General features: G+C 38.5%; 1 protein-coding gene and 2 pseudogenes across 1 annotated transcript; 1 reads left to right on the top strand and 2 right to left on the bottom strand.

Annotated features, from left to right (window-relative positions):
- The first annotated feature begins 5,718 nt into the window (after window positions 1-5,718).
- Window positions 5,719-6,652, top strand: LOC118854557 (annotated as a pseudogene).
- A 6,847-nt stretch (window positions 6,653-13,499) lies between these two features.
- LOC118854255 (olfactory receptor 4B1-like) lies at window positions 13,500-14,429 on the bottom strand. The gene has a single exon (XM_036764605.1). The coding sequence runs from the start codon at window positions 14,427-14,429 to the stop codon at window positions 13,500-13,502; it is 930 nt and encodes a 309-aa protein (XP_036620500.1).
- Window positions 14,430-20,768: 6,339 nt separating this feature from the next.
- Window positions 20,769-21,695, bottom strand: LOC118854455 (annotated as a pseudogene).
- Window positions 21,696-24,341: the final 2,646 nt, after the last annotated feature.

Genomic DNA, 24,341 nt, shown 5'->3' with positions numbered 1-24,341 from the left:
AATTTTATTTTAAAACAGTCCATATTTCCAAGGAGTTTATATTTCATTAGAGGCAATGATACTAGTTTCAGGTGATAGTGCTCTGAGGATTAGAAGACTAAGATCCTCACAATTTCCCTTAACTGGTGGCACAAAGGAGATGGAAAATGAGAAGAGGAAAATGAGGTGACCTGACAGCCCTCTCCTTCTTACTTTATTTTCCCTCCCTTCTCAATCTTCTGTGCGTATAGTTTCTCCCACCACTTCCCCTTTCTTAAAGGATACAAACAGACACTTCTCAACTTTCACAATACATCTTCCCACCAAAGAAAGACCTGGGAATTTAAAATGAGTCAGTGTCTGAGAAGGCTATCTCTAGGGTCATCTTTCCTGGCCTTTAAACTTCAGGTCTCTGAAGAGAGATCACAGGTAGCCACGAAAGAATAAAACCAAGAGACCTTTCAAAGCATATCTAAGACGAACATTTCACATTTCTAACAAAGACCGGGCATGAAAAAGGGCTGTGTGAGAAGTGGTTTTTCCATATTCACCCACTGAGACAGAAGTGAATCAACACTGGCCAACTTAAGAAAATATAACCAACAAAAAGTCCTTATTCTCAGGAATCCTAGCCAGTTGATTCTGAAAGTCCTTTGGACCCAAGGAACATTCAATCCCTAAGAGTCAGCAAGTCTTCTTCAGGCATAATGTTATCTTGAGACAGCGTGGAATTCAAGATAACTTTCCAAAGATGAGGAGCACCAAAGGATAAACTCAGAACTCTGTAAATGATCAGAAAGGATCAAGGGCTTGTAGGCAAGCTATGGGATGTAAAGACTGGAGCACTGGGCTGTGCCTTCCCTCTGATTATCATCCTTTGAAAAAGCTGGGAAAAATCTAACCTTTTTAAACATACATATTCCATATTAGACATATACATGTTTTATATTTTATTATGTATTAAATTAATTTGTGATAGGTTAAATATTATACTAGATATATAATAATAGATTATGTATAATATATGATATTTTAGACATATATAGTATTTATTAGCCCACAATAGTCTAAGTGTGTTGGCCATCATGGAAAGTAAAGGAAGAATCATAGAATAATAGAACTTCAGGGTTCGAATTGACATGAGAATGTACATCATAGAAAGAACTGAGAATACAAAATGTCAGAGTTCTGAGTGTGCTTAGAACAGTGGAAATAGAATTAGAGATTTAAGAGTCAGTCAGCAAGTAAACACACATTTATTAAAACTTAATATGTGCCAAAAACTGCATTGAGTTCTGGAGATAGATAGAAAGGACAAAAGAAAAAGCACTTCCCTACAAAGAGCTCACAATCTAATAATGTAAATGACATGAAATCAACCATGTATAAATAACCTATGTATCAGACAAATCAGAGAAAATGAATAGAAGGAAAGTACTAAAAAGGGAAATGGGAAGGCTTCCTTTAAAAGGTGAGATTTTTATCTGGGATTCAAAGGAAGTCAAGAAATGGAAATGAGGAAGAAGAGAGTACCAAGGAAGGGGGATAGTCCATAAAAATGCCCACAGTTTAAAAATAGTGTGTTTTGTTTGAGGAATTCCAAGGAGGCCCATGTCATTGTGTCACTGGGAATTAGGAAGAGAATGAGATATACGAAGGAGTAAGGTTACTGAGGACATTAAAACACAAGCAGGAGATATTGTATTTGATCCTGGAGATAAGAGGGACCCATGGACAAATACTGAGTCACGAGTAGGGGAGTGACATGATAAGACCTTTACTTTAGGAAGACCTGAGTGGCAGCTAAGCAAAGGATGGACTGGAGTGAGAAGAAGGTTGAGGCAGGGAGGCCAACCCAAAAAGCTACACAATAGTGCAAGTATGATGCAATGAGGGCCTGCAGCATAGAGGTGACCCTGTCAGAGAAGAAAAGGGAGACTGTAAACAGGGATATTATAAAGGTAGAAGCAATAGGACTTGAATATGGGTGGTGAGAGAGAGTTAAGGATGACACCTAGATTATAAGCTTGAGTAACTGAGAGGAAGGGGATGCCCTCAACAGAAATGGGAAATTGAAGAAGAGAGAAGGGTTTCAGGGAGGAAGATTGGGGGTTCTGCTATGGACATGTTGGGTTTCAGGTGTCTATTAGACATCCAGTGTGAGATATCCAAGAAAAGGTTGAAGATGCAAAATGGGTGCCAGAAGAGATACCAGGGCTGGATACATAAGTATGGGAATCATAGCCATAGAGATTAAATTAACAAAATGGAGCTGATGAGATCAATAAATGAAGTAGTACAGAGGAGATGAGAGAAGGATGCTGGACAAAGCCTTGGTAAAAGCGTGTGGTTAATGCTCATGACCTGGATGAAGTTCATCTGATTCTGGGAAGGTGCAGAGATTGACTCCCTTTCCATGGCTCTGACTAGAAACAATAACCAAGAAGATTAATTAAAGCCATTTTTCTAATTCTTGGCTTACTAATGTCTTAATAGCCAGCAATAAGATCCTGGTTTTCTATGAAATTAATTTTAAGTCTTCCTGACATCTCAGTAGGGAAACTGTTTTCTCTACTTCCCATTTATTGGTATATTTCATAGAAAAGAGGTTGTGCGACCTGTTCTGTAATTGTTGCTGCATGTAGCATTGGCTATATTATGTGACTTAGTAGAAAGTCATCTGCATTTTGAGGTAGAAGTTCTAGATTAGAATCCTGCTTCTGCAACTTACTACCCCTTTCACCTTGGATTTTCACTTCTCTGGGCAGTTTCCTCTCAGTAAAGTGTAAGCTCCCAGGGGGTAGGGACTGTTTTGTCCTTTCTTGGTATTCCTGGCCCCTAATATAGCAGTGTCTTCAACACAACAGGTACTTAGTCAGTTGTGGAATTAAATTGAACCTATGCAATGAGAGGGTTGGATGACATGTTTCCTCCCAGTTAGGATTATTCAAATGTTTTACAGATGTTAGTAGGTTCACAGATTCAGCCCGAGACACCTCATCTACTTTTTCCAAACTTCCTGACAGCTCTTTAAGCTAAAGTGTCAGATGAGGTATTTTGGAACTGCCCTTCCTCCATCCATGATTTCTATGTTTCAGAGAAGGTAGAGAATATTGAGTGAGGCTAAGAATTGAGAGCTTCCTGTGCCTGGTCCTCTGAATCACCTGTATTCATTGTTTCTTCTTTGTTTGCCCTTGGTTTTTCTTGGCTCCCATTGGAATGGGTGGAATCTCATTTGAGCCCAAATGTGATGGAGAATGTAATTAAGGTTTGATGTCAGGAAAAACTTCTTAAATATATAGAAAAGGGGTTCTTCATGATGTGTGTGTTTGTCTGTGTGTGTGTGTGTGTGTGTGTGTGTGTGTGTCATGAACACCTTGGATAGTCTAGAAAAGGCTATAGAATGCTTCTCAGATAAAATTTTTAAATACATAAGATTATTATTAAAATATATATATATATATATATATAGGTTTGCATTATATTGAAATACAGTTACCAAAGATTCCAGGTTTGAAAGACCTACTATGAAGTGATCTAAAAGAAGAATAGTCAACCTTGGCAGGCAGTTGAGGGTGGCTCTCCATCACCATAGGTCTTTAAGCAGAGACTTGTTAGGCATTGTTAGTAAGGTTCTTCATCTCGGATGGGTTGGAGTAAAATGGCCACTGTGCTCCCTTGTAACTATGAAATTCTGTGCTTCTGCAAGGCAGCTCCAGAATAGCCCTGCTTATAAATTTACAGGTCTTGTATTTAACTTCTGGCACTGTGGCTTGCTTCCCTCTACAACCATCAGACTGTGAACCCCTAGAAAAGAGAGACTGCCTTTTGTCTTTCTTTGTATCCAAGCACTTAGCACAGTTCCTGGAACCTAGTAGGTGCTTAGTAGATACTTACTGACTGGGCACTCTGGGCCTTAAGTTCCTCATGTTTGGTAATTAAAACTCTAACACTTACTAGCCTTGAGTTCAGCAAAACTTCTTACCTCTGAGGCATAGCTGAGACCAGAAACAGTCCTTATTAACTCCCAGTGACTAAGTATCAGGAGGAAAAAAATAAATAATTTCCAGATGCTTGGGGAGTCAGAAGTTACAATGGGTAGGGTAGACCATGCTGCTTCTTGGGTAGCTAATTAGGAGAAGTGGAGCAAGCTGAGTGGCCAGGTTTAAGGTCAACCTTTCATTGCCTGAATCACTTTACTTTTTTCAGGTGTTTTGCATGGTCAGGACCCAAGAGGCTTTTCTCACTGGGGCTTTGGGGATTGACAGAGAAATCAGCCAGGGGAAAGTTTTCAAAAAAGATCTATTGACATATAATTGTATTGTGTGATCATTTCTACTCAGCTCTGGAAGTAAATTAATCACCAAGCATGTATTAAGCACCTAGGAGGAGTCTGGTTTGTTGCTTTGTTTTTGTTTTAACTTCGACAAAAACTCAATCTCACCAGCAATGTGTTCCTGGCTAAATGGAGATGTTGACGTGTTTGTTTAACTATTGTCTCTGTACTTGGCTCTGTAAAAGCAAAGAGGGTTTTAGCTCTGAAAAAACCCAGGGGTTCCACGACCTTGAGGAGAGTGAGAAAAAGTAACGTCTTGCTAGGTCCCCCTTGTACACATGGTAACTGAATTGCTTTGGATGAAGTCTTATGTGGATGTGGTTTATCCCACATGCCATAATAAAATAGGTTCTGCTATATTTATACAACAACAACATTATAATGAAAAGCAAATTTGAAAGACTTCAGATCTCTGACCCATGCAATATCAAACATGATTCCAGAGGAGCAAAAATGAAGCACACTACCTACTTCCTTCCAGACAGGTGTTGGACTCAAGATGCAAAATAAGGTATACATTTTTTGACATGGCCTATGTGACTATGTTTGACCATGCAAATTGGCTACAAGGAATTCATTTTTCTTTTTAATTATTCAATTGGAGTGGAGAGAGAATAGATGGGAGAGAAAATAAAATCCTGTTAATTGAAGTGTTTTATATACACACACATATATGTATATGTATGTCCCCATATACATATGTGTGTGAATGTGTGAATGTATAATCCTCCAGAAGTTCCTTAAGGGCAAGAAATATTTTTTGTTTCTCATGGTTTTTTTTCTGTCTTTACTGCCTAGCGTAATGTATTATACATAGGAGGTCCTTAAGGAATACGTGTTGAACTGAATTTTCTGTGCCTCATTTCTGCTGGTCATAAAATAAGGGATTGAACTAGTTGGTCCCTAAGGTGACTTCCAAATGCTCTGTTTCTATGACAATGGCATTTAATCTCAAAGACTGGATTTCTTCTTTTGTACCATTTCACAGGATCCTCTCCTGGCAAACCATCTGTGCTTTGTGACTACCAGAGGACAGTAGTTCCATCAAAAGGAGCAGGAGAATTAAAAGCCATAAATTGGGGTGTAGTTAGTAAGTCTCCCAAGTTCTACAGCTCTGGCTGATTCTTCTTTATTTCTTATTCTCTTAGATCTTCCTGACCAACCCCTATCTCAATGATGAGACTGCCTTTGGATCTGAAATCAGTACTCCATCTGGCCCAGTATTGTTAATGGTCCTTAGGTTGGCTTGGTTTTTATTATTGCCTGATGAATTTGCCCTTGCACTTACCCTGTTGACCATTCTATATACAATAGGTGAGATTGCCTTTGACCAACCTTCTGATTTAAAGCTTGGACTACTGAGTAATAAGTCTCAAAGAACTCTTGACCCCTGACCAGAAAGCATGGTACAGACCTGCAATGTGGCAGAATTCATTTTTTCTAGGACTCTTTCCCAAACAAGAAGTTCAGAGAGCTTGCTTTGTGGTGTTTCTGCTCATGTATGTGGCTATAGTGCTGGGGAATTCCCTCATAGTGTTAACCATCAAAGCCAGCAAAAGCCTCGGCTCCCCTATGCATTTTTTCCTCAGTCATCTCTCCTTTGTAGAGATCTGTTATTCTTCCACCATATCCACCAAACTCATTGTGGATTTACTTGCTGAAAGAAAAACCATCTCTCTAGACAGCTGTATCACACAGCTATTCTTTTATTCATATCTTTGGTGGTATTGAGATCTTCCTACTCACAGTGATAGCCTATGACAGGTGTGTGGCCATATGTAAACCTCTACATTATATGACAATCATGAACAAGCAGGTGTGTGGCTTCTTGCTGGGGGTGGGCTGGATGGGCACCTTCCTCCACTCAATCACCTAAATTCTCCTCATATTCCATTTACCCTTCTGTGGTCCCAAGGTGATTGACCACAATTTATGTGACCTGCTCCTCCGTCTGCTGGAATTTGCCAGAACTGACACTTACTTAATAGGCCAGCTCACTGTGGTTAATGGTGGAAGCCTTTCACTGATCAGTTTGGGGTTCTCCTTACCTCTTATGTTGTCATCTTGGTACACCTGAGGGGGTACAGCAAGGAGGGACATAAAAAGGCCCTCTCCATCTGTGCCTCACACATTACTGTGGTAGTCTTATTCTTTGGGCCCTGCATCTTCATCTATATGAGGCCCACCACCACATTTTCTGTTGACAAAATGGTGGCTGTATTCTATACAATCATCACTCCTCTTCTGAATCCAGTGATCTACTCCTTGAGAAATGCTGAAGTGAAGAATGCCATGAGGAAGCTGTGGGTCAGGGCACTGAAACAAGATGAGAAATGAAGGGGGTGAAATAGGACCTGTAGAATTACCTTCTCCTGAATCAGAATGGGAGGAAGTGGAAAAGGTAGCATGAATCCAGAGCACTAGTTAGCTGTTCCTAACAATAATCATCTAGAAATGCTTTAAATAAATTATCTGCCTTCCTCTTCTTTGTCATTTCCATCACAATTTCGTCCTCTGTATTCCATGACTAGTTAGTTGGGGTTTCTTGTGTTGTTGTTGTTGTTGTTGTTGTTGTTTGTTTTGTATTTTTGTCTGGACCACTGCATTCTTCAATGGAGAGCATGATTGATATGGACACCTCCTCCATTAGGGCAGTTGAAAGTTTAATTGACTTTCTCAGAGTCAAAAGTCAGGATGTATCCAAGATGACACTTGAAATTATATATTCCTGACTCTGAGGCTGCCTCTGTATTATATCATCTGCCTCTGAATGTTTATGAAGTTGTGTGTGTATTTACACTGCTTGGACTAGTATCTGTTTCCATGAATATCTTGGTTCCAGTAAAGTGTAACAAGAAGGGTGCTCATCTAGTTCAGGGCTGTCCAAAACACAGGCCGTGTGCCCCCATAAGGCCGGCCTGTGTCCACCACAAGCACAGAAATTGATACAAATACTTTGGGTAAAGCATGTATGGAGTTAAGCAAACCACTTAACCTCCCTAGATCCCACTCTCCTCATTTGCAAAATGGCACGCGCGCACGCACACACACACACACACACACACACACACACACATTTTATTGTGAAAATCGAATGGAATTAAACATAAAAGCTTTGAAAAGTCCAATAAAAGTTGCAAGAAGATGACGAACTGATTCAAAGAGAAATAAGAACCTGGAAAATGGAATACCCAGTGATTACAGTTGTGTAAATGGAAGAACACCAACCAAAATAACTTCAAACTGAACCCTGTGTGACTATAACGATTAAGCTTAACCCTAAAGAAGATCCTGGAGAAGGCACCTTCCTGCCTGCTTTACAGAATCGAGGGATAAAGGGGATGACACACTGGGAGACTTGATTGATGTGATGTAAGAATTATTTTTTGCTCATCTGATTTTTTTTCTTTCTTTTTATTCTTTCTTATGGGAAATGGCTTCCCCAGGTGGGGAAGCTGAGAAAAATTGAGAAATGAGGGGAACACAAAGAGAAAAGATACCAATAAAAGATTTTAAAGATCAATAAAACATACTGCCTATATCATGGAATGTAATTGTTACTCTTGGGTTGGACGTAGAACAGAAAAGGCCACATCATGTGTACACTCAAGGGATGTGTTATATCTCTAACCAATGGGAGAAACTCAACTCATTAGAAAATAATCGGATGATGCCACTCATTTTATTATCCCCACTTTTCTCATAGATGAGCTTCAAAGGCTCCAAGAAGTAAAAGTCTATTTGTGGGTCAGAGAAAACAAATAGTACTCCTATAAAAGGTCAAGGAAAAAGTGGAAACCTGGAAAAAAGCAAGCCTTCTCCTGGAGCCTGGTAAAGCCTTTGTATTTTGTAGTCATGCCTCCAATCTCAAGCCTCTCCTTTGTTCTATGGGTCTTATTGATCTCTACACGTCATAAGAGTTTAGTCAGCAATCAGAAACACAAATATAACTCTCTCATCCTCATCACTGCATGATGAATTAGATTAAGAAGAATTCATAGTATGATATCTTCTAATCTTCAGTTTTCAAATGCTTTACTAAAGTATCGAGCTAGTACAGTTGATGGAGTATTGGACTTAGAGTCAGGAAGACCTGAGTTTAAATCCCATCTTAAACACAAGCTATACAAACCTGAGCAAGCCAATGCTCTCAGTGTCAGTTTCCTTATCTGTAAAATTAGGATTGAAAACAGAACCTTCCTCACAGGTTTGTTTTGAGGATCAAATGAAATGATATAAAGTGCTCTGCAAATCTTAAATCACTATATAAGTGCTAGCTGTCATATTGTCTGCTCCCCACCTTTTTCTACCATTTTCCAAGAGCCTAGATGGTTGAGCAAATATACCACTTTTCCTTCGTTTTTAGTGCAACTGAACATCTGAACTCAATTGGGCAGGGTTATTTAAAGTCCTGAGGTTGCTACCAGGTAGAATAAGAAGCAGGGGAATTCAAGCATGCCCCTTGTGTCATCATGCCTTGCAAACAGGAAAAAAATTAAAATGTCTTTTTCATACTTCACAATTTTGATCATTTGGTCCAACTCCTTAATTTTACTGATAATGAAACTAAGATTCAGGGTTGTTATGTGACTTGCATAACACCACACAAGTAATGTATAACTGGCAGGACCAGGATATGAATCCGGATATTCTAAATCCAAATCCATTATGTCCACTATGTCCACCATTCCATCCACACTGGATCATGCATATCATTGATATCCAGGATCCACTAAAACAACTCCCTGTTACTGTAAATCATGGGGCAGAATGAGAATGAGAATGAAAGAAGAATCAAAGTTAGGGGAATTCAAGAGTAAATAGAAAGACAAGGGCATCACTAATAATGACTTGTATTAAAGTAATGTCATAGAGAACCTCATATAGATGACAAGCATGACCAGAATAGGTAATGGACTGATCTTGTATTGAAAGTGATGACAAATCAGTAGCCTGAGGATTGTATTCAGATGCACCCATGCAAAGTCAGAATCTTCCTCCAATTCCTCATCTCAGGCAGGAGGAAATCATTAGTTCTTTCTTATCAAACATGCCAGTGGAGAATAGATCCTACCAAGCTAGAAAAGTTTAGCATATGGGCTCAGTAATGGATATATTCCATCTAAGGACAAGCCTCACTAATTGTAGAAATATGTATTTCCAGAAGTTTGGGAAATGCATAGCATGGGATGGAGAACAGGCCATGAAGACCGTCTACTAAAGAATACGACTGGAGTGTGATTGGTGGGAGGGAGGTCCCTACACTGATGAAATCCCAAATTTTTGATTCACTTCAGTATCTGTTCTGTAAATTTCCTGTTCTGCATTGTTAAAAATGCTATCCTCCCTGACCCATGCAGACTTTCCCTCAATACCACTGTTTGCTCCTCTGTGTATAATTAAAGATAGGAGCCAAAGCAACATGGAGAAAACATGTAGCACAGAGACTTTATTAATCTGTTGGGAGGTGGCCATTTTTACAAGTCTCTAATCACTGAATCGTGTATTGGGGAAAACTATATGGGGGTGACTTGGGAAATTTTAAAAAACACATGTAGTTTCAGTCAAAAGGTATCATATTATCTTTATTCAGTTCCCTGAATCTTAGAGAGGTACTTTCTTTATTAGTCATAGACTCCTCACATATAACATTGGGCAAGTCAGAGAGTATTGGATTTAGAATCAAAGGTTCTGGATTGAAGTCCCCAGTTCTCTGCTTCCTGTCTGTGTGATCTATCACTTACACTACTTGGGTCTCAGTTTCGTCACCTGAAAAATGAAGGGATTCAGCTGGATGGCATCTAAGTTCCCATCTCAGCCTCAATCTTTGATCACGAGAATTTAGTATTCTGGATGAATTTGCCAAGTCAGTAATAATTGTTAAGACTCCCATTCACATTAAATATTATAGTTTCAAAAGTTTTCTTGTAGTACCTCTGTCAGATAGGTAGTAATTATAGAAGAGGGATTTTTTATTTGTTTGCCCATGGACAAAGGCAATATACATGGAATAAAATACATGGAAGTAGCAGAGATGTGGATTTAGGCTTGATATAAAGAAAAAAGCTGCCTAATAAATAGAGCTGCTCAAAAATGAAATGGATTACCTAAGGAGACGGTGGGATTGCTTTCTTCAGCAGTACCATCTCAGGGAGGTAACAAGATGGTGGTAGTGATCACAACTTTGAATATTAACCTCAGTCCCTGTTTAATGATTGTGTAATCTGCCAGTGTGTAAACTACCATTAGGTAGGGGTAATTTATAAAAAGAAAAAAATGCCTAAAGACTTCTTCACATATTTTTAGCATTTCTAAAGCAGGTGATCCTTTTGTCTATCTTGTTTTAATCGATCTTTTGTTTTTGCATTACCTTTATTTCTGACTACTCTGACTCTCCCCTACCCAAAGAGCTGTCTCTTACAGCAAAGATTTAAAAAAAAAAATAAAGAGAAATGTTCAATGTGTTGTTCACTCTCCTTACATTATGGTTGTTGTGGTGCTTATTCTTTTCCTCGTTCTTCTTGCTTTACCTTGTTTCAGTTCATCTAAGGCTTCCCATACTTCTCTGTATTCTTCAGGCTCTTTCAGCACAATAATATTCCACTATGTTCTTGTGATAGCAACTTGTTTATCCATTCCCTAATTGTTGGACATCAAATTTACTTCCAATTATTTGCTGACACAAAAAGTGCTGGGATGAATATTATGGTGTATACGAGATATTTCTAAATTTGATCTCGTCTCGCATATGCCTAGAATTGGGGTGGTTCAGCATTCAGTTCTAACAACAAAACAATTTAATATGTCTGACATTCAGAAAGTATTTTAGCTTAGAAGATTATCAAAGCATTAATTATTTCATTGGAATTCATTAAATCACAAAGAATCTCTTTTCTAGGCTGCAATATTCCAAACAACATTCTGCTTAAAATAGGGCCCACATTTGGACTCCCTGTAGACTCATAATCATAATGTTTGAGTTGCATGGGATGCTTGAGATCATCTCCAGTTTACTAGGCTGAGATCCATGGACAAAACACAATCTGCCATTCTGAAATCCTTATTATGTAAAATATAGGATACTTAAGGTCAGAAAACTGGTTCTCAAAATAGCCTCTCTCTTCTTTTTCTTGAAACATATCTTTAGTTGACTGACCAAAGCATATTTCAGACTGCAGCACAGTGGCTCTCGGAGAGCTCACCATATCTCCCAAGTATTATCATTGACCCATTCAGCTAAAATGTGACTCTAGACACATTGGTACTGGGGCAGATTTGGGGCAGATGCATTAAGTGGAAAAAACTACAAGGTGAAAATATGAGTAAGACCTGGTGAGATGAACACCTAGAAATCTCATTTTGGTTTTCAAATGCACCCATTTTTGCTTGGAATTAGCTGAGAGTGGAAATTTAGACTACTGAGATGCCATTTTAGGTGTCACTTTTCTGACCAGAATGATGTTTGAAAGGGTGGACCTTTGTTTTCAAAAATAACACCTCTGAGTGCATATTCTTGCTCTTGTAAGCATTTCAAGATTCATAAGAAAAAACAAACACATTTTATAAAAAGGAAGTTGGTTTTTTTTAATTTATTGACTTCATTGGGGGAAAGTGTTGAACCCCATTTTATTATATATTATAAATATATTTTATGATAACATATTATTAGTGTCACAATATAATATATACTATTACATATTAAATATTATAAATAATGATGTTCAATATCTGAGGGGGAATGGAGCTTTGTTACCAGTGTCTCACAACAAACAGACTTGTAGAGAAGGGTCACATTTAGTTTCATGTATATTTAATGGCATAATTTCAGAAATTAATAGAAAGCCCACTGTTAAGAAATATAGATATCTCATAGGGAAATCATTGAATGAACTATCATTGAGCAAAGGTTAAAGAGTTAAGAACATCTGGTCATAAAGAACTCATGGCTCAAGTGTATTTCAGGATCTCTGTTGGTCATTGATGTGTCCAAGGCTCCAAAATTCCTTTGATGTACTGACTTCTGATTTTGGTCACTTACTCACTGGCCCTGGCATGACAGCCCCTTCATCTTGAGGAAGGAAAAATAAGTTACAGAAATGAAACTCTTGTATAACAAAAATGAGTAGTCAAGCAAAACAAATTAATATTTTGATTCTTATTTAGGGGCAATGGTTTATGGGTAGTGATAGACATGAAGAAACAATGAACATCAAAAAAAATATTTTCAAGATGCACTAAAGAAAGCACAAATGAATACAGAAAATGCAGAAATAAAGCAATGCTGCTACCAACTTGTTAAATTGTATAGGTGTGCATTTAATTTCTATTGTGAAATTTTTAAATATATATATTAAAGAATAATTCTACATACTGGAAGTCAACATTTTCTTATACAATCCTTTTCTTTTTCTTTTAATATTGAAATATATGTTTGCTGATAATTATAATTATAAAGAGAATTCTTAAAAAATATTGATGAAAGAAGTCCAGACATCAGGAAAAGATTGGCAAAGTACATCTATAGGGGAAAGGGTGAGGACTTGTAGAGCTCGTTTGTTTCCTGTACATGTAAGACCAGCCTGGAGTAGAAGGTGGTTGGCCTCTTCCTACAACATTGCATGAAATTCAAACATTGATCAGTGACCTTCTGCTCTTACTGCAGCACTACAAAGGGAGGGAGAGATCCTGGTTGCTGAAGTCTTACTGACTCCTTCATGGCCTGCATTTGTTTCTAAACTTTCTATTTACTTTTCTCTAAATGTGTACAAACCAAATGAGTTTTAGTCTTTATGTCCCAGCTTCCTGGATGATGAGTGACACAGAGTAGACTTGTCATAAACGTTTGTTTGTTGAATGATTGAGAGGTCAAGCCTAGATTTCGACCTGGAAATGACCATCTTGCCCAATGCCATTATCTTACAGGTGATAAAATCAAAACCCAGAGAGGTTACATGGATGACCCTGGGTCACTCAAGTAGTCCTGGTTTTTGTCAGGACTCGAAAGAAGAGGTTTTGACTCTAAATCCAAGTCTCTGTTACCATATCTAGGTTCACACATGCTGCTTATAAAGACATGCATGAATTCCTTGCATAAGTTTGTTTCTGCTTCTTCTGTACCATTCCAGAATGAAACTCAAAATAAGCACTATCACCAAAGTCACAATTCATTTTTATATACATATTTTCATTCCACTCCCAAGTTCACTTTCTTCCTCCACAGTCTCTTCGTAGCAATCTTCACTTCTGCATTTCTCAAGCTATAAATAATGGGGTTCAACATTGGAGTGATCATTGTATAGAACACAGCCACAAGTTTGTCTTCAGTGAAGGTAGAAGAGGTCCGCAAGTACACAAAGATGCCAGGAACAAAGAATAAGAGGACAACAGTGATGTGGGAGGCACAAGTGGAGAGGGCCTTGTGTCTCCCCTCTGCTGACTGGTTTCTCAAGTGAACCAAGATGACAACATAAGAAGAAATCAAGAAGAGAAGGGAAATCACAGTGAATAAACCACTATCAACAAACACGATAAAACCTGCCACAAAAGTATCAGTACAGGCAAGCTTGAACAAGGGTTCAAGGTCGCAGAAATAATGGTCAATCACATTGGGACCACAGAAGGGCAATTGCACAGTGACAAGAAGCTGAACCACAGAATGGAACATGCCCCCCATCCAGGAGCTAAACACCAACACATGACACACAGGACGGCTCATGATGGTCATGTAGTGCAGAGGTTTACAGATGGCCACATACCGGTCATAGGCCATCACTGTGAGCAGGAGGATCTCAGCAACTCCAAAGACATGGAAGAAAAAGAGCTGGGTCATGCAGCCATCAAAAGAGATGGTTTTATTCTCAGCCAATATGCCAGAAATGAATTTAGGAACAGTAGAAGAGGAGTAACAGATCTCTACTAAGGACAGGTGGCTAAGGAAGAAGTACATGGGGGAGTTCAGACTCTTGGTAGTGTTCACAATTAAGATGATGAGGCCATTGCCCAGCATTGTGGCCATGTACACAGGAAGAAACACCACAAAAGAAACTATCTGTGCTTCTCGATCCTGGAAGAGCCCTGTGAATATAAACTGGGTCACATTGTTTGTAACAGCCATGGAATCCAATCATGTCATGTCACCTCTAAAGAAGTTCAATAGCCCTGAAATAAGACAAAAGAAGATAAAGCCACTGTAATTATTAATATGGTTTCCTGCCACAAGGACTGCAAATACATGGATGGATGGATCAATGGATCGATGGATCAATGGATACATTGATGTGTACATGCATGGATGCATGAAGGCATGGATTAATGGAGGATGAATGAGTAGATGAATGGATGGATGGATGGATCAATGGATAAATTGATGCATAAATGTATGGATGCATGAAGGCATAGATTGATGGATGATGAATGGATGGATGGGTGGATGCAGGGATGGATGGATGAAAAGGTATTTACTAAGTGCTTCCTATGTGAAAACATCTGTGGTAAGTTCTAGGATTAGAACAGAATAGCAATACAGTCCCTGCTCTCAAGGAACTCACTTGCTAATATGGTAAGATAACATATAGCAAGTTTTTTAAGGTATTTGAAAGTCAGGTACTTCAAAGTACTAAATGAGAAGGGTGAATAAAAATTAATAATATTTCATCTGACTATAAAAATTAAAAAGTTATACTAACATGAAAAAGTTGAATTTGAATCAGGAAATAATAAAAAAGAAACACAAGCAATTTATATATTTAAAGAAACCATGGTGAGGACCAAAAAAACAAAGAGACCAGTGAGAATGAAAAGTATATGGATAAAAAATAATAGTCACTATTAAAAATGACTTTGTTTAGAAATTGGTTTGCAAAATATATTGCACACACTATCTTGTTTGATATTCAAAACAACCTTATGAGTTACTACAAGTAACTCATTATGAATTACTAAAGTATTAATATCTCTATTTTATATCTCAATGAAGCAATAAACAGTTATTAAATACCTTAGGTGTGTCAGGAACATTAGACCTATGAAATCAAAGGATGAAATCTATGAGTAAGGTGAAATTTAGAGAAGTCACACACCTGGTGACTTCTGAAGGCTGACCTTGAACTCAAGCACCTCCTCACTTCAAAGCCAGTGCACTTTCCATCACATTACACTGAATAAATATATGGACACTCAATGACATGGCAACAAAAATGGAAAAGTTACCTGAACTGCAAAAAGATTGAAAGAGAAAACCATCCTCAGTGGGACTCTTCAATAACCTGTTAAAGAAAGACGACGAGCCAAACAGAAAGATAAATGAGATGTTACAAACATGAACAGAATACTAAAAATATTTGTTGTTTTTCAGTCATGTCTGACTCTTCATGAGCCCATTTGGGGTTTTCTCAGGAAACATACTGGAGTATTTTGTCATTTCCTTCTCCAACTCATTGTACACTTGAGGAAACTGAAGCAACCGGGATAAAGTGACTTCTCCAGGGTCACAAAGCTAGCAAAGTATCTGAGACCAGATTTGAATTCAGATCTTTTTAACTCCAGTCCTGGTGCTCTAACCACTGCATCAGTAGAAGAATAACTGGCTGGATCATAGGATCATAAAGGCAGTGCTGGAAGGGACCACAGAGATCATCCAAACCAACTATTTGATATTATTGTTAGGAAACTGAGACGCAAGGAAACAATGGTAAGTGACTTACCTAATGTCACACAGGTAGTAAGCATCTCAAGTACTGTTCAAACTCAGCTTCTCTGACTCTGGAGAGGGATCTTCCCTAAGTGCAATGCTGAGTGTCAGGGAACATACTTTCTATTCAAAAAATACGGGGAACATTTACCAAAATTGATCACACTTTACTCCAAATAAAGAATTTCCAAAAAAAAAAAGACAGAAAAGCAAAACTTGAAATGCAACTGTTCCTAACCATAATTTAAATTTTGAAAAATAACCAAAGAGTGAACTGTGATCAAAAGGCAGAAGCCCAGATGGAAACTGTTGAGAAAACTTTGCCTTATTTCTAATTACTTTTGTAATACTAAGCTATCCTTGAAATCCTGGTATAAATGCCACTTGACCATAAAGACTATTTTTTGGTATATTGCAGGTTTTATTTCCTTATGATTTACTTAATCTTTTTCTTGATCCCATAATAGGTCATTGAGAACTTTAAAAGACAAGCAGGAGATATTATATTTGATCCTGGAGATAAGAGGGACCCACGGAAAAATACTGAGTCACAGGTGGAGGGGTGACATGATCAGATCTTTGCTTTAGGAAGATCTGAGTAGCAGCAGAGCAAAGGATGGACTGGAGTGAGAAGAAGCTTTAGGCAGGGAGGCCAACCAAACGGTTACACAATAGTGTCAGTATGATGTAATAAGGGCCTGAACCATGGAGGTGACCATGTCAGAGAAGAAAGGGGGGACAATAAAGAAAGATATTATAGAGGTAGTTGTAATAGGCCTTAATAAACGATTGGACATGGGTGGCAAGAGAAAATGAGAAGTTGAGGATGACACATAGATTATAAGCCTGAGTAACTGAGAGGAAGGGGATGCCCTCAACAGACACGGGAAATTGAAGAAGACAGGTGGGTTTCAGAGTGGAAGTTTGGGGGTTCTCCTACAGACATGTTGAGTTTCACATCCAGTGTAAGATGTCCAAGAAAAGATTGAAGATGCAAATTGGGTGGTGCCACAAAAGATACCAGGGCTGGATATATAAGTATGGGAATCATATGCATAGAGTTTAAATCAACAAAATGGAGCTGATGAGATCAATAAATGAAGTAGTACAGAAGAGTGAGAGAAGGACGCTAGACAAACCCTTGGCAAAAGCCCATGTCTAATACTTATGACGTAGTTAAAGATCCCACAGTGAAGAACAAGAAATGGACTTTAAAATATTGAACGCAGAATTCAGAGGTGGAGGTGACTTATAATATAAAACATTCAGTGTCATAACTACAAGGGACCTAGAGATCATCTAGTCAAACTTTTTCATTTGACCAAACAGAATAAATGAGACCCCAGAAAGAAGAGACTCCCTCACGGCCACCCAACTACTTAGCATCAACACCCATACTAGAACCTGTCTCTCCATTCAAAACTCTTTCCACTACACAATCATACCTTCCCCATGGCATCAACTTTGTTATTCTCATTGTTCAATCACAGCTTATAACTTGCCTTCACCCACACCAAATCTCAAGATAATCCATGATCTCTAAAAACAAGCAAACTGTGTCCTGCTGGCAGGTAAATCATTCAGAGCCCAGTTCAAGAGTACATGGCTAATCCTTTTGTCCCTTTCCCTAGAAAGAGAAAAGAATTATGAAAGGCAACAAAGCCACAGTTACTCACATTGTGTGACATCAGAGACTCACCTGCATGATTTCAATTCTGTGGTGCCCTAACCTTATAAAATGCAGTAACCCAGGAGCTAAGATCAGGACATCGAATTCTCTGGGGTCTTTTTTGGCTCCCTTGGGAGAGAACTTTGCCAAAGAAATAATGACATGGAGAAAGGGTGAATGCCTGCTTCAATTATTTGTTTACTGTTCTGAGTCTTCACACATTTCTAGTGGAACACTGGTAGGTGTCTCTGTGGAAGGTAGAGTTAGCTGACCAGTACTAGATCCTTTCTACTCCTTCCTCTCAGGTGATTTAATTAGCTATACCCTGTTACAGTTAGCTTGCTTTTCTAGTTCTGCAGTCATTTCAGTCATGTCCAACTCTTTGTGACCCCTTTTGGGGTTTTTCTTTAGTTTGCCATCTCCTTCTCCAGCTCACTTTTACAGATGAAGAACTGAGACAAAGTTAAATAACTTGTCCAGGGTCACACAAATAGTAAGTGTCTGAGAATAGATTTGACCTCCAAAAGATGAGTCTTTCTGACTTCACACCAAGCACGCTTTCCACTGGCTGCTATAGCTTGCTTTTAACCTAGAGGAAATATAATGGCATGCAAGGTCCACGTGCCCCTTCCTCTGCTATCATGTGGAGTTTATATCAGACAAAAAAGTTATTAATATTATCATAATAGTTCAGAGCCCTCACTTAGGAAAATATCTAATGATATTTTGGTCTCAGCCATAATTTAAATTTTGTTTATTCAGAGACCACCCCTTTTTTATATTTATTTGAGACAAAATCAAGATTTAGGAAATTCTAACAAAAAAGAAGCAAGCAAAATGTAGTAACAGTACCAGTTATAGGATAGGGAAAGGATGGAGAAATAGTGGGTAAAGACAGACATTATAGAATTTCCTGTAACTTCTGGTACCCAAAATCTCAGAGTGAGAAATAATTCATTGCTGACTTTTGAAATCACAGAAAATATCACTCCAGGAAAAACCCCAGAGCAGCTATGCCATCAGAAAGACAGGGGGCTGCAGTCTTGTAGCCCAGGAATCTTGGGGGATTAACAGGATTAACAGGAAGGGAGTAGTACAGAACAAGAGGCATCCCTGCAATCCAGAGGCAAGCCACACATCACCAAACCAGGGGAAGATCTTCAGCTCCAAGGTGGTGGAGGAGACAAGCACCAACACCAGGATCCCCTTCCCCCCTGAGTGCCTTGACATAGGCAGTGGAACCAGTAGATTCCATGTTGAAACTAACATGTGCACTGCCAGCAGTCCTACAGCAGCCAATCCTCCAAGTCCTTTAGTACAACTCCAGGACGAACAAATCCAGGCAGGCAGGCATCAGCCAGTAGCCAAACATTCCAGTGCTTCAAAGCAGTCCTAGTTAACAGGCATCCTTCAGGGGCCAGTACCCCACCACCACCACCACCCTGAGAGCTTCAGTGTTGCTTAGTTGCCAGACCCCTACAGCCAGGCAAGCTGCCAGACCCCTACAGCCTCCAGCTACCATCAAAACTCGAAATGCAACAGTTCTTAACTACAATTTAAATTTAAAAAAAAAAACAAAAAGTGAATTGCAATCAAAAGGCAGAAGCCCAGATGGAGACTGTTGAGAAAACTGTGATTTATTTCTAATTATGTTTGTAATACTGAGCTATACTTGAAATCCTGGTATAAATTCAACTTGACCATAAAGACTATTTTTTGATATATTGCAGGTTTTATTTCCTTATATTTTAATCTTTTTCTAGATCCCATAATATACTCTCTCTCTCTCTCTCTCTCTCTCTCTCTCTCTCTCTCTCTCTCTCTCTCTCTCTCCCGCTCTCTGTTTGTGTCTGCCTCTCTCTGTCTCTCTTTCTCTTTCTGTCTTTCTCTCTCTGTCTCTCTCTTCACTTTTTCTGATTTGTGGATCAGAACCACATACACTTACAAGTCAATGCTATTGAGCATTTGAAAACAAAAACTCTTCAAACCTAGAGAAGGAAGGTACTTGACCTGAAGATCTAACACCATTAAAAGAAGTAGGAGGGTGCTAGCAAATGTCTAACTGGCTCTCAGAAACCTCTGATGGACTATCAAGCTTAATCTCTACTTTTAACATTTTCTTAATCACTTTCTTAAGTCTAAACATTCAACAAAACAATAAATCAAGTTTCGTAACATTTTGTAGTATCTACCAATTTCTGAGGTGAAAATGCTCACACTGAGAATGGGTTCTTCAGAGAGTGAGAGCGGGCCCCAGCACCCACTGGCAGGAGAGTAAGAACCTTTATGTCCTCTAAACAAGTGGTCCAAGGATATGCATGGGTCATTCTTGAACTAGAAGCAAAACTGATCATCTATTACAACAAAAAAAACCTTCCAATTCTCTAACGATCAGAAAAATGCTAATGAAAATAACCTTGAAATTCTCCCTTTGCATCCATCAAAATGCCAAAGGTGATAAAAATGATCAAAGTAAATGCTGGTTTGGCTGTGATTAAAAAACAAATCAGCCACATTGTTCCACTGTTGGCTGACCTCTGGATTGGTTCAAACTTTTTGGGAAACAACAGGACATTATGCATCAATAAAAGCTACAAATCCAGGTTAGCTACCCAGAAAATGTTTTCAAAAAAGGAAGTAGAAACAAGCAAGACAATGAATATGTCTTGAACACAGATGAGTCCCAATTAGTAGAAGTAATGGATCCCATAATGTGATCTCATTATTCAAATTTGCACTATTCCATGCTATAAATACATGTAAAATATAGATAAAAGTTCCAACCTATATATCAAAAACTGTATGTATATCTTCTGTATTGAGCTTAAATGTCAGCAAACAATAGAAATTGATGGTCTCATAATAATTACATACATATACTCAAGTAGTCCTGGTTTTTGTCGCGACTCAAAAGAAGAGGCTTTGACTCTAAATCCAAGACTCTGTTACAATATCCAATTTCACACATGCCACTTTTAAAGACACAGATGAACACCTTGCATAAGTTTGTTTTTGCTTCTTCTGTAGGCATTCCAGAATCATATTGAAAATAACCACTATCACCAAAGTCACAATCCATTTTTACATACACATCTTCATTCCACTCTCGAGTTCACTTTCTTCCTCCGCAACCTCTGCATAGCGTTCTTAACTTCTGCATTTCTCAAAATATAAATAATGTGGTTCAAGGTTGGAGTAATCATTGCGTAGAACACAGCCACAACTTTGTCTTCAGTGAAGGTGGAAGAGGGCTGCAAGTACAGAAAGATGGCAGGACCAAAGAATAAGAGGACAACAGTGATGTGGGAGGCACAAGTGGAGAGGGCCTTGCGTCTCCCCTCTGTTGACTGGTTTCTCAAATGAACCAAGATGACAATATAAGAAGAAATTAAAAAGATAAGGAAAACCACACAGAATAAACCACTATTGGCAAACACAATAATTCCTGCCACAAAAGTATCAGCACAGGCAAGCTTGAACAAGGGGTGGAGGTCACAGAAATAATGGTCAATCACATTGGGACCACAGAAGGGCAATTGCACAGTGATGAGGATCTGAACCACAGAATGGAACATGCCCCCTAACCAGGAGCTAAACACCAGCACATGACACACAGGACAGCTCATGAGGGTCATGTAGTGCAGGGGTTTACAGATGGCCACATACTGGTCATAGGCCATCACTGTGAGCAGGAGGATCTCATCACCTTCAAAGAAATGGAAGAAAAAGAGCTGGGTCATGCAGCCATCAAGAGATGGTTTTATTCTCAGCCAATAAGCCAGAAATGAACTTAAGAACAATAGTAGAGGAGAACAGATCTCTACTAAAGACGGGTGGCTAAGGAAGAAGTACATGGGGGAGCTCAGGTTCTTGCTAGTGTTGACAGTTAAGATGACGAGGCCATTGCCGAACATTGTGGCCATGTACGTGGGAAGAAACACCATAAAAGAAAGTCTCTGTGCTTCTTGATCCTGGGAAAGACCCGTGAATATAAACTGGGTCACATTGTTTGTAACAGCCATGGAATCCAATCATGTCTTATCAACTCTAAAGAAGTTCAATAGCCCTGAAATAAGACAAAAGAAGATAAGGACACTGTAACTATTCACATAGTTTACTGTAAAAAGAACAACAAATGTCTAGATGGATGGATGGATGGATGGATGATCAATGGAATGATGGATGGATGAATCAATGGATAGATAAAAAGATAGATACATTTATGCATGGATGCATTGATACATGAAAGCATGGATTAATACATGCATGGGTAGATGAACTGGTGGATGGATGGGTCAAAAGCTACTTATTAAGTGCTTACTGTGTGCAAATTTCTGTGGTAAATTCTAGGATAAGAATATAATAGCAAAACAGTCCCTGCTCTCAAGGAACTCACATTGTAATCAGGGGTGATAACACGTAGCAAACTTGTTAAAGTTTCGGCAATCAGGTACTTCAAAATGTTAAATGAGAAGGGTGAATTACAATTTATAATACTGATACTGATCTGACTCCAGAAATTAAAAAGTTTCAGTCACACAAAAAAGTTGAATTTAAATCAAGAAGTAATAAAGTACAGAAACATGAGCATGTTATGCTTAAAGAAAAAAATTGCAAGGATCAAAATAATAAAGAGATCACTGAGAATGAATATCATATCAACAAAAAATAATAATAGTTCCTATTAAAACTGATTTTATCTAGAACTTTAAGGTTTGCAAAACATATTACATGAATGTTTGATCTTCAAAACAACCTTATGAATCACTACAAGTAAATCACTACTAATTACTAGGAGTATTAATACCCGTATTTTATAACTAAATCAATCAATAAGAATTTATTGAGTGCCTTCTTTGTGCCAAGAACATTAGGAATATGAATCCAAAGAATGGGATCTATATGTAAACTGAAATTTAGAGAAATCACACACCTGGTGAAGTCTGGAGGCTGACCTTCAGCTTCATCGTCTCCTGATTCCAAAGCCAGTGTCCTTTCCATCACATCACAATGAATAAATATATGGACCCTCAATGATATAACAACTAAAATAGAAAAGTCACCTGAATTGCAAAAAGACTAAAAGAGAAAACCATCTGCAGTGTGACTCTTCAATACTCTACTAAAGAAAGATGATGTGCCAAACAGAAAGATAAATGAGATGTTAGAGACAACAACAAAACAAACAAAAAAAGGCTTTGCTGTCGTTCAGTCCTTTCAGTCATGTCTAACCATTCATGACACCCTTGGAGGTTTTCTCAGCAAAGATACTGGAGTGGTTTGCTATTTCCTTCTCTAGCTCATTTTACACATGAGGAAACTGAGGCAAAAAAGGTGAAGTGACATTTCCAGGGTCACATAGTGTCTAAGACCAGATGTGAATTCAAGTCATTCTAACTCGAGGTCTTGACCTCTAACCACTGCACCAATAGACTAATAACTGACTGGACCAAAGGATCATAAATCCGGTGCTAGAAGGGACCACAGAGATCATCCAATCCAACTCTCTCATTTTATTGTTGAGGAAACTGAAACCCAAGCAGACAATGGTAAGTGACTTACCTAAGGTCACACAGGTAGTAAACATCTCAGGTAGGGTTCAAACTGAGCTTCTCTGACTCTGCAGAGAGTTCTTCCCTATGTACAATGTGGAGTGTCAAGGAATTTAGTCTCTATTTAAAAAACACGGAGAACATTTACCAAAATTGATCACACTTTAGGTCAAATAAATAATTTAGCAAAAAAAAAAAAAGACAAAAGCTAAACTTGAAATGCAACTGTTATTAATCATAATTTAAATTTTAAAAAATAACCAAAAAGTGAATTGTGATCAGAAGGAAGAAGCCCATATGGAAACTATTTAAAAAAACCATGATTATTTCTAATTACTTTTCAAATATTAAGTTATTCTTGAAATCCTTGTGTAAATTCAACTTGACCATAAAGACTACTTTTGTAATATGTTGTTTTTATTTCTTTATATTTTACTTGATGTATTTCTTGATCCCATAATATTCTCTCTCTCTCTCTCTCTCTCTCTGTATCCCCGTCTCTGACTCTCTTTCTCTCTCTGTCTCTCTCTTCACTTTTTCTGATTTGTGGATCAGAACCACATACACTTACAAGTCAATCCTATTGAGCATTTGAAAATAAAATCACTTCAAACCTACAGAAGGAAGGTATTTGTCCTGTGGATCTAACACCACTAAAGGAAGTAGGGGCAGCTACAGCTGAAGTTGCTTCTGGCCCCAGGCCCACCTGGTGGGAGGAATTAAGTGGCAGATCTTAGCGGGAGTGCAGAGCCAGCTTAGTTAGATTTGAGTCCTGTCTGGGTTGGTATTTCTTGGGAGAGGAATAGCACTGCTGTGCAGAGCTTGCTGGGTACCTCTGAAAACAACAGTGCAGCCACTCAAACTTGGGACAAAGTACTCTATACTCTATAAGCATTCATACCTATTTCTAGACTTCTATAAGCATTCACTGATTGGTTTTGGGATTCTCCTTACCTCTTATGTTATCGTCTTGGTACACCTGAGGGGGTACATCAAGGAGGGACGTCAGAAGGCCCTCTCCACCTGTGCCTCACACATTACTGTGGTTGTCTTATTCTTTGGGCCCTGCATCTTCATATATGTGAGGCCCTCCACCACATTTTCTGTTGACAAAAT

The sequence above is a fragment of the Trichosurus vulpecula genome, chromosome 6 (genome assembly GCF_011100635.1).
Source record: "Trichosurus vulpecula isolate mTriVul1 chromosome 6, mTriVul1.pri, whole genome shotgun sequence".
Lineage (NCBI taxonomy): Eukaryota > Metazoa > Chordata > Mammalia > Diprotodontia > Phalangeridae > Trichosurus > Trichosurus vulpecula.
This window is presented reverse-complemented; position numbering and strand designations above follow the sequence as displayed.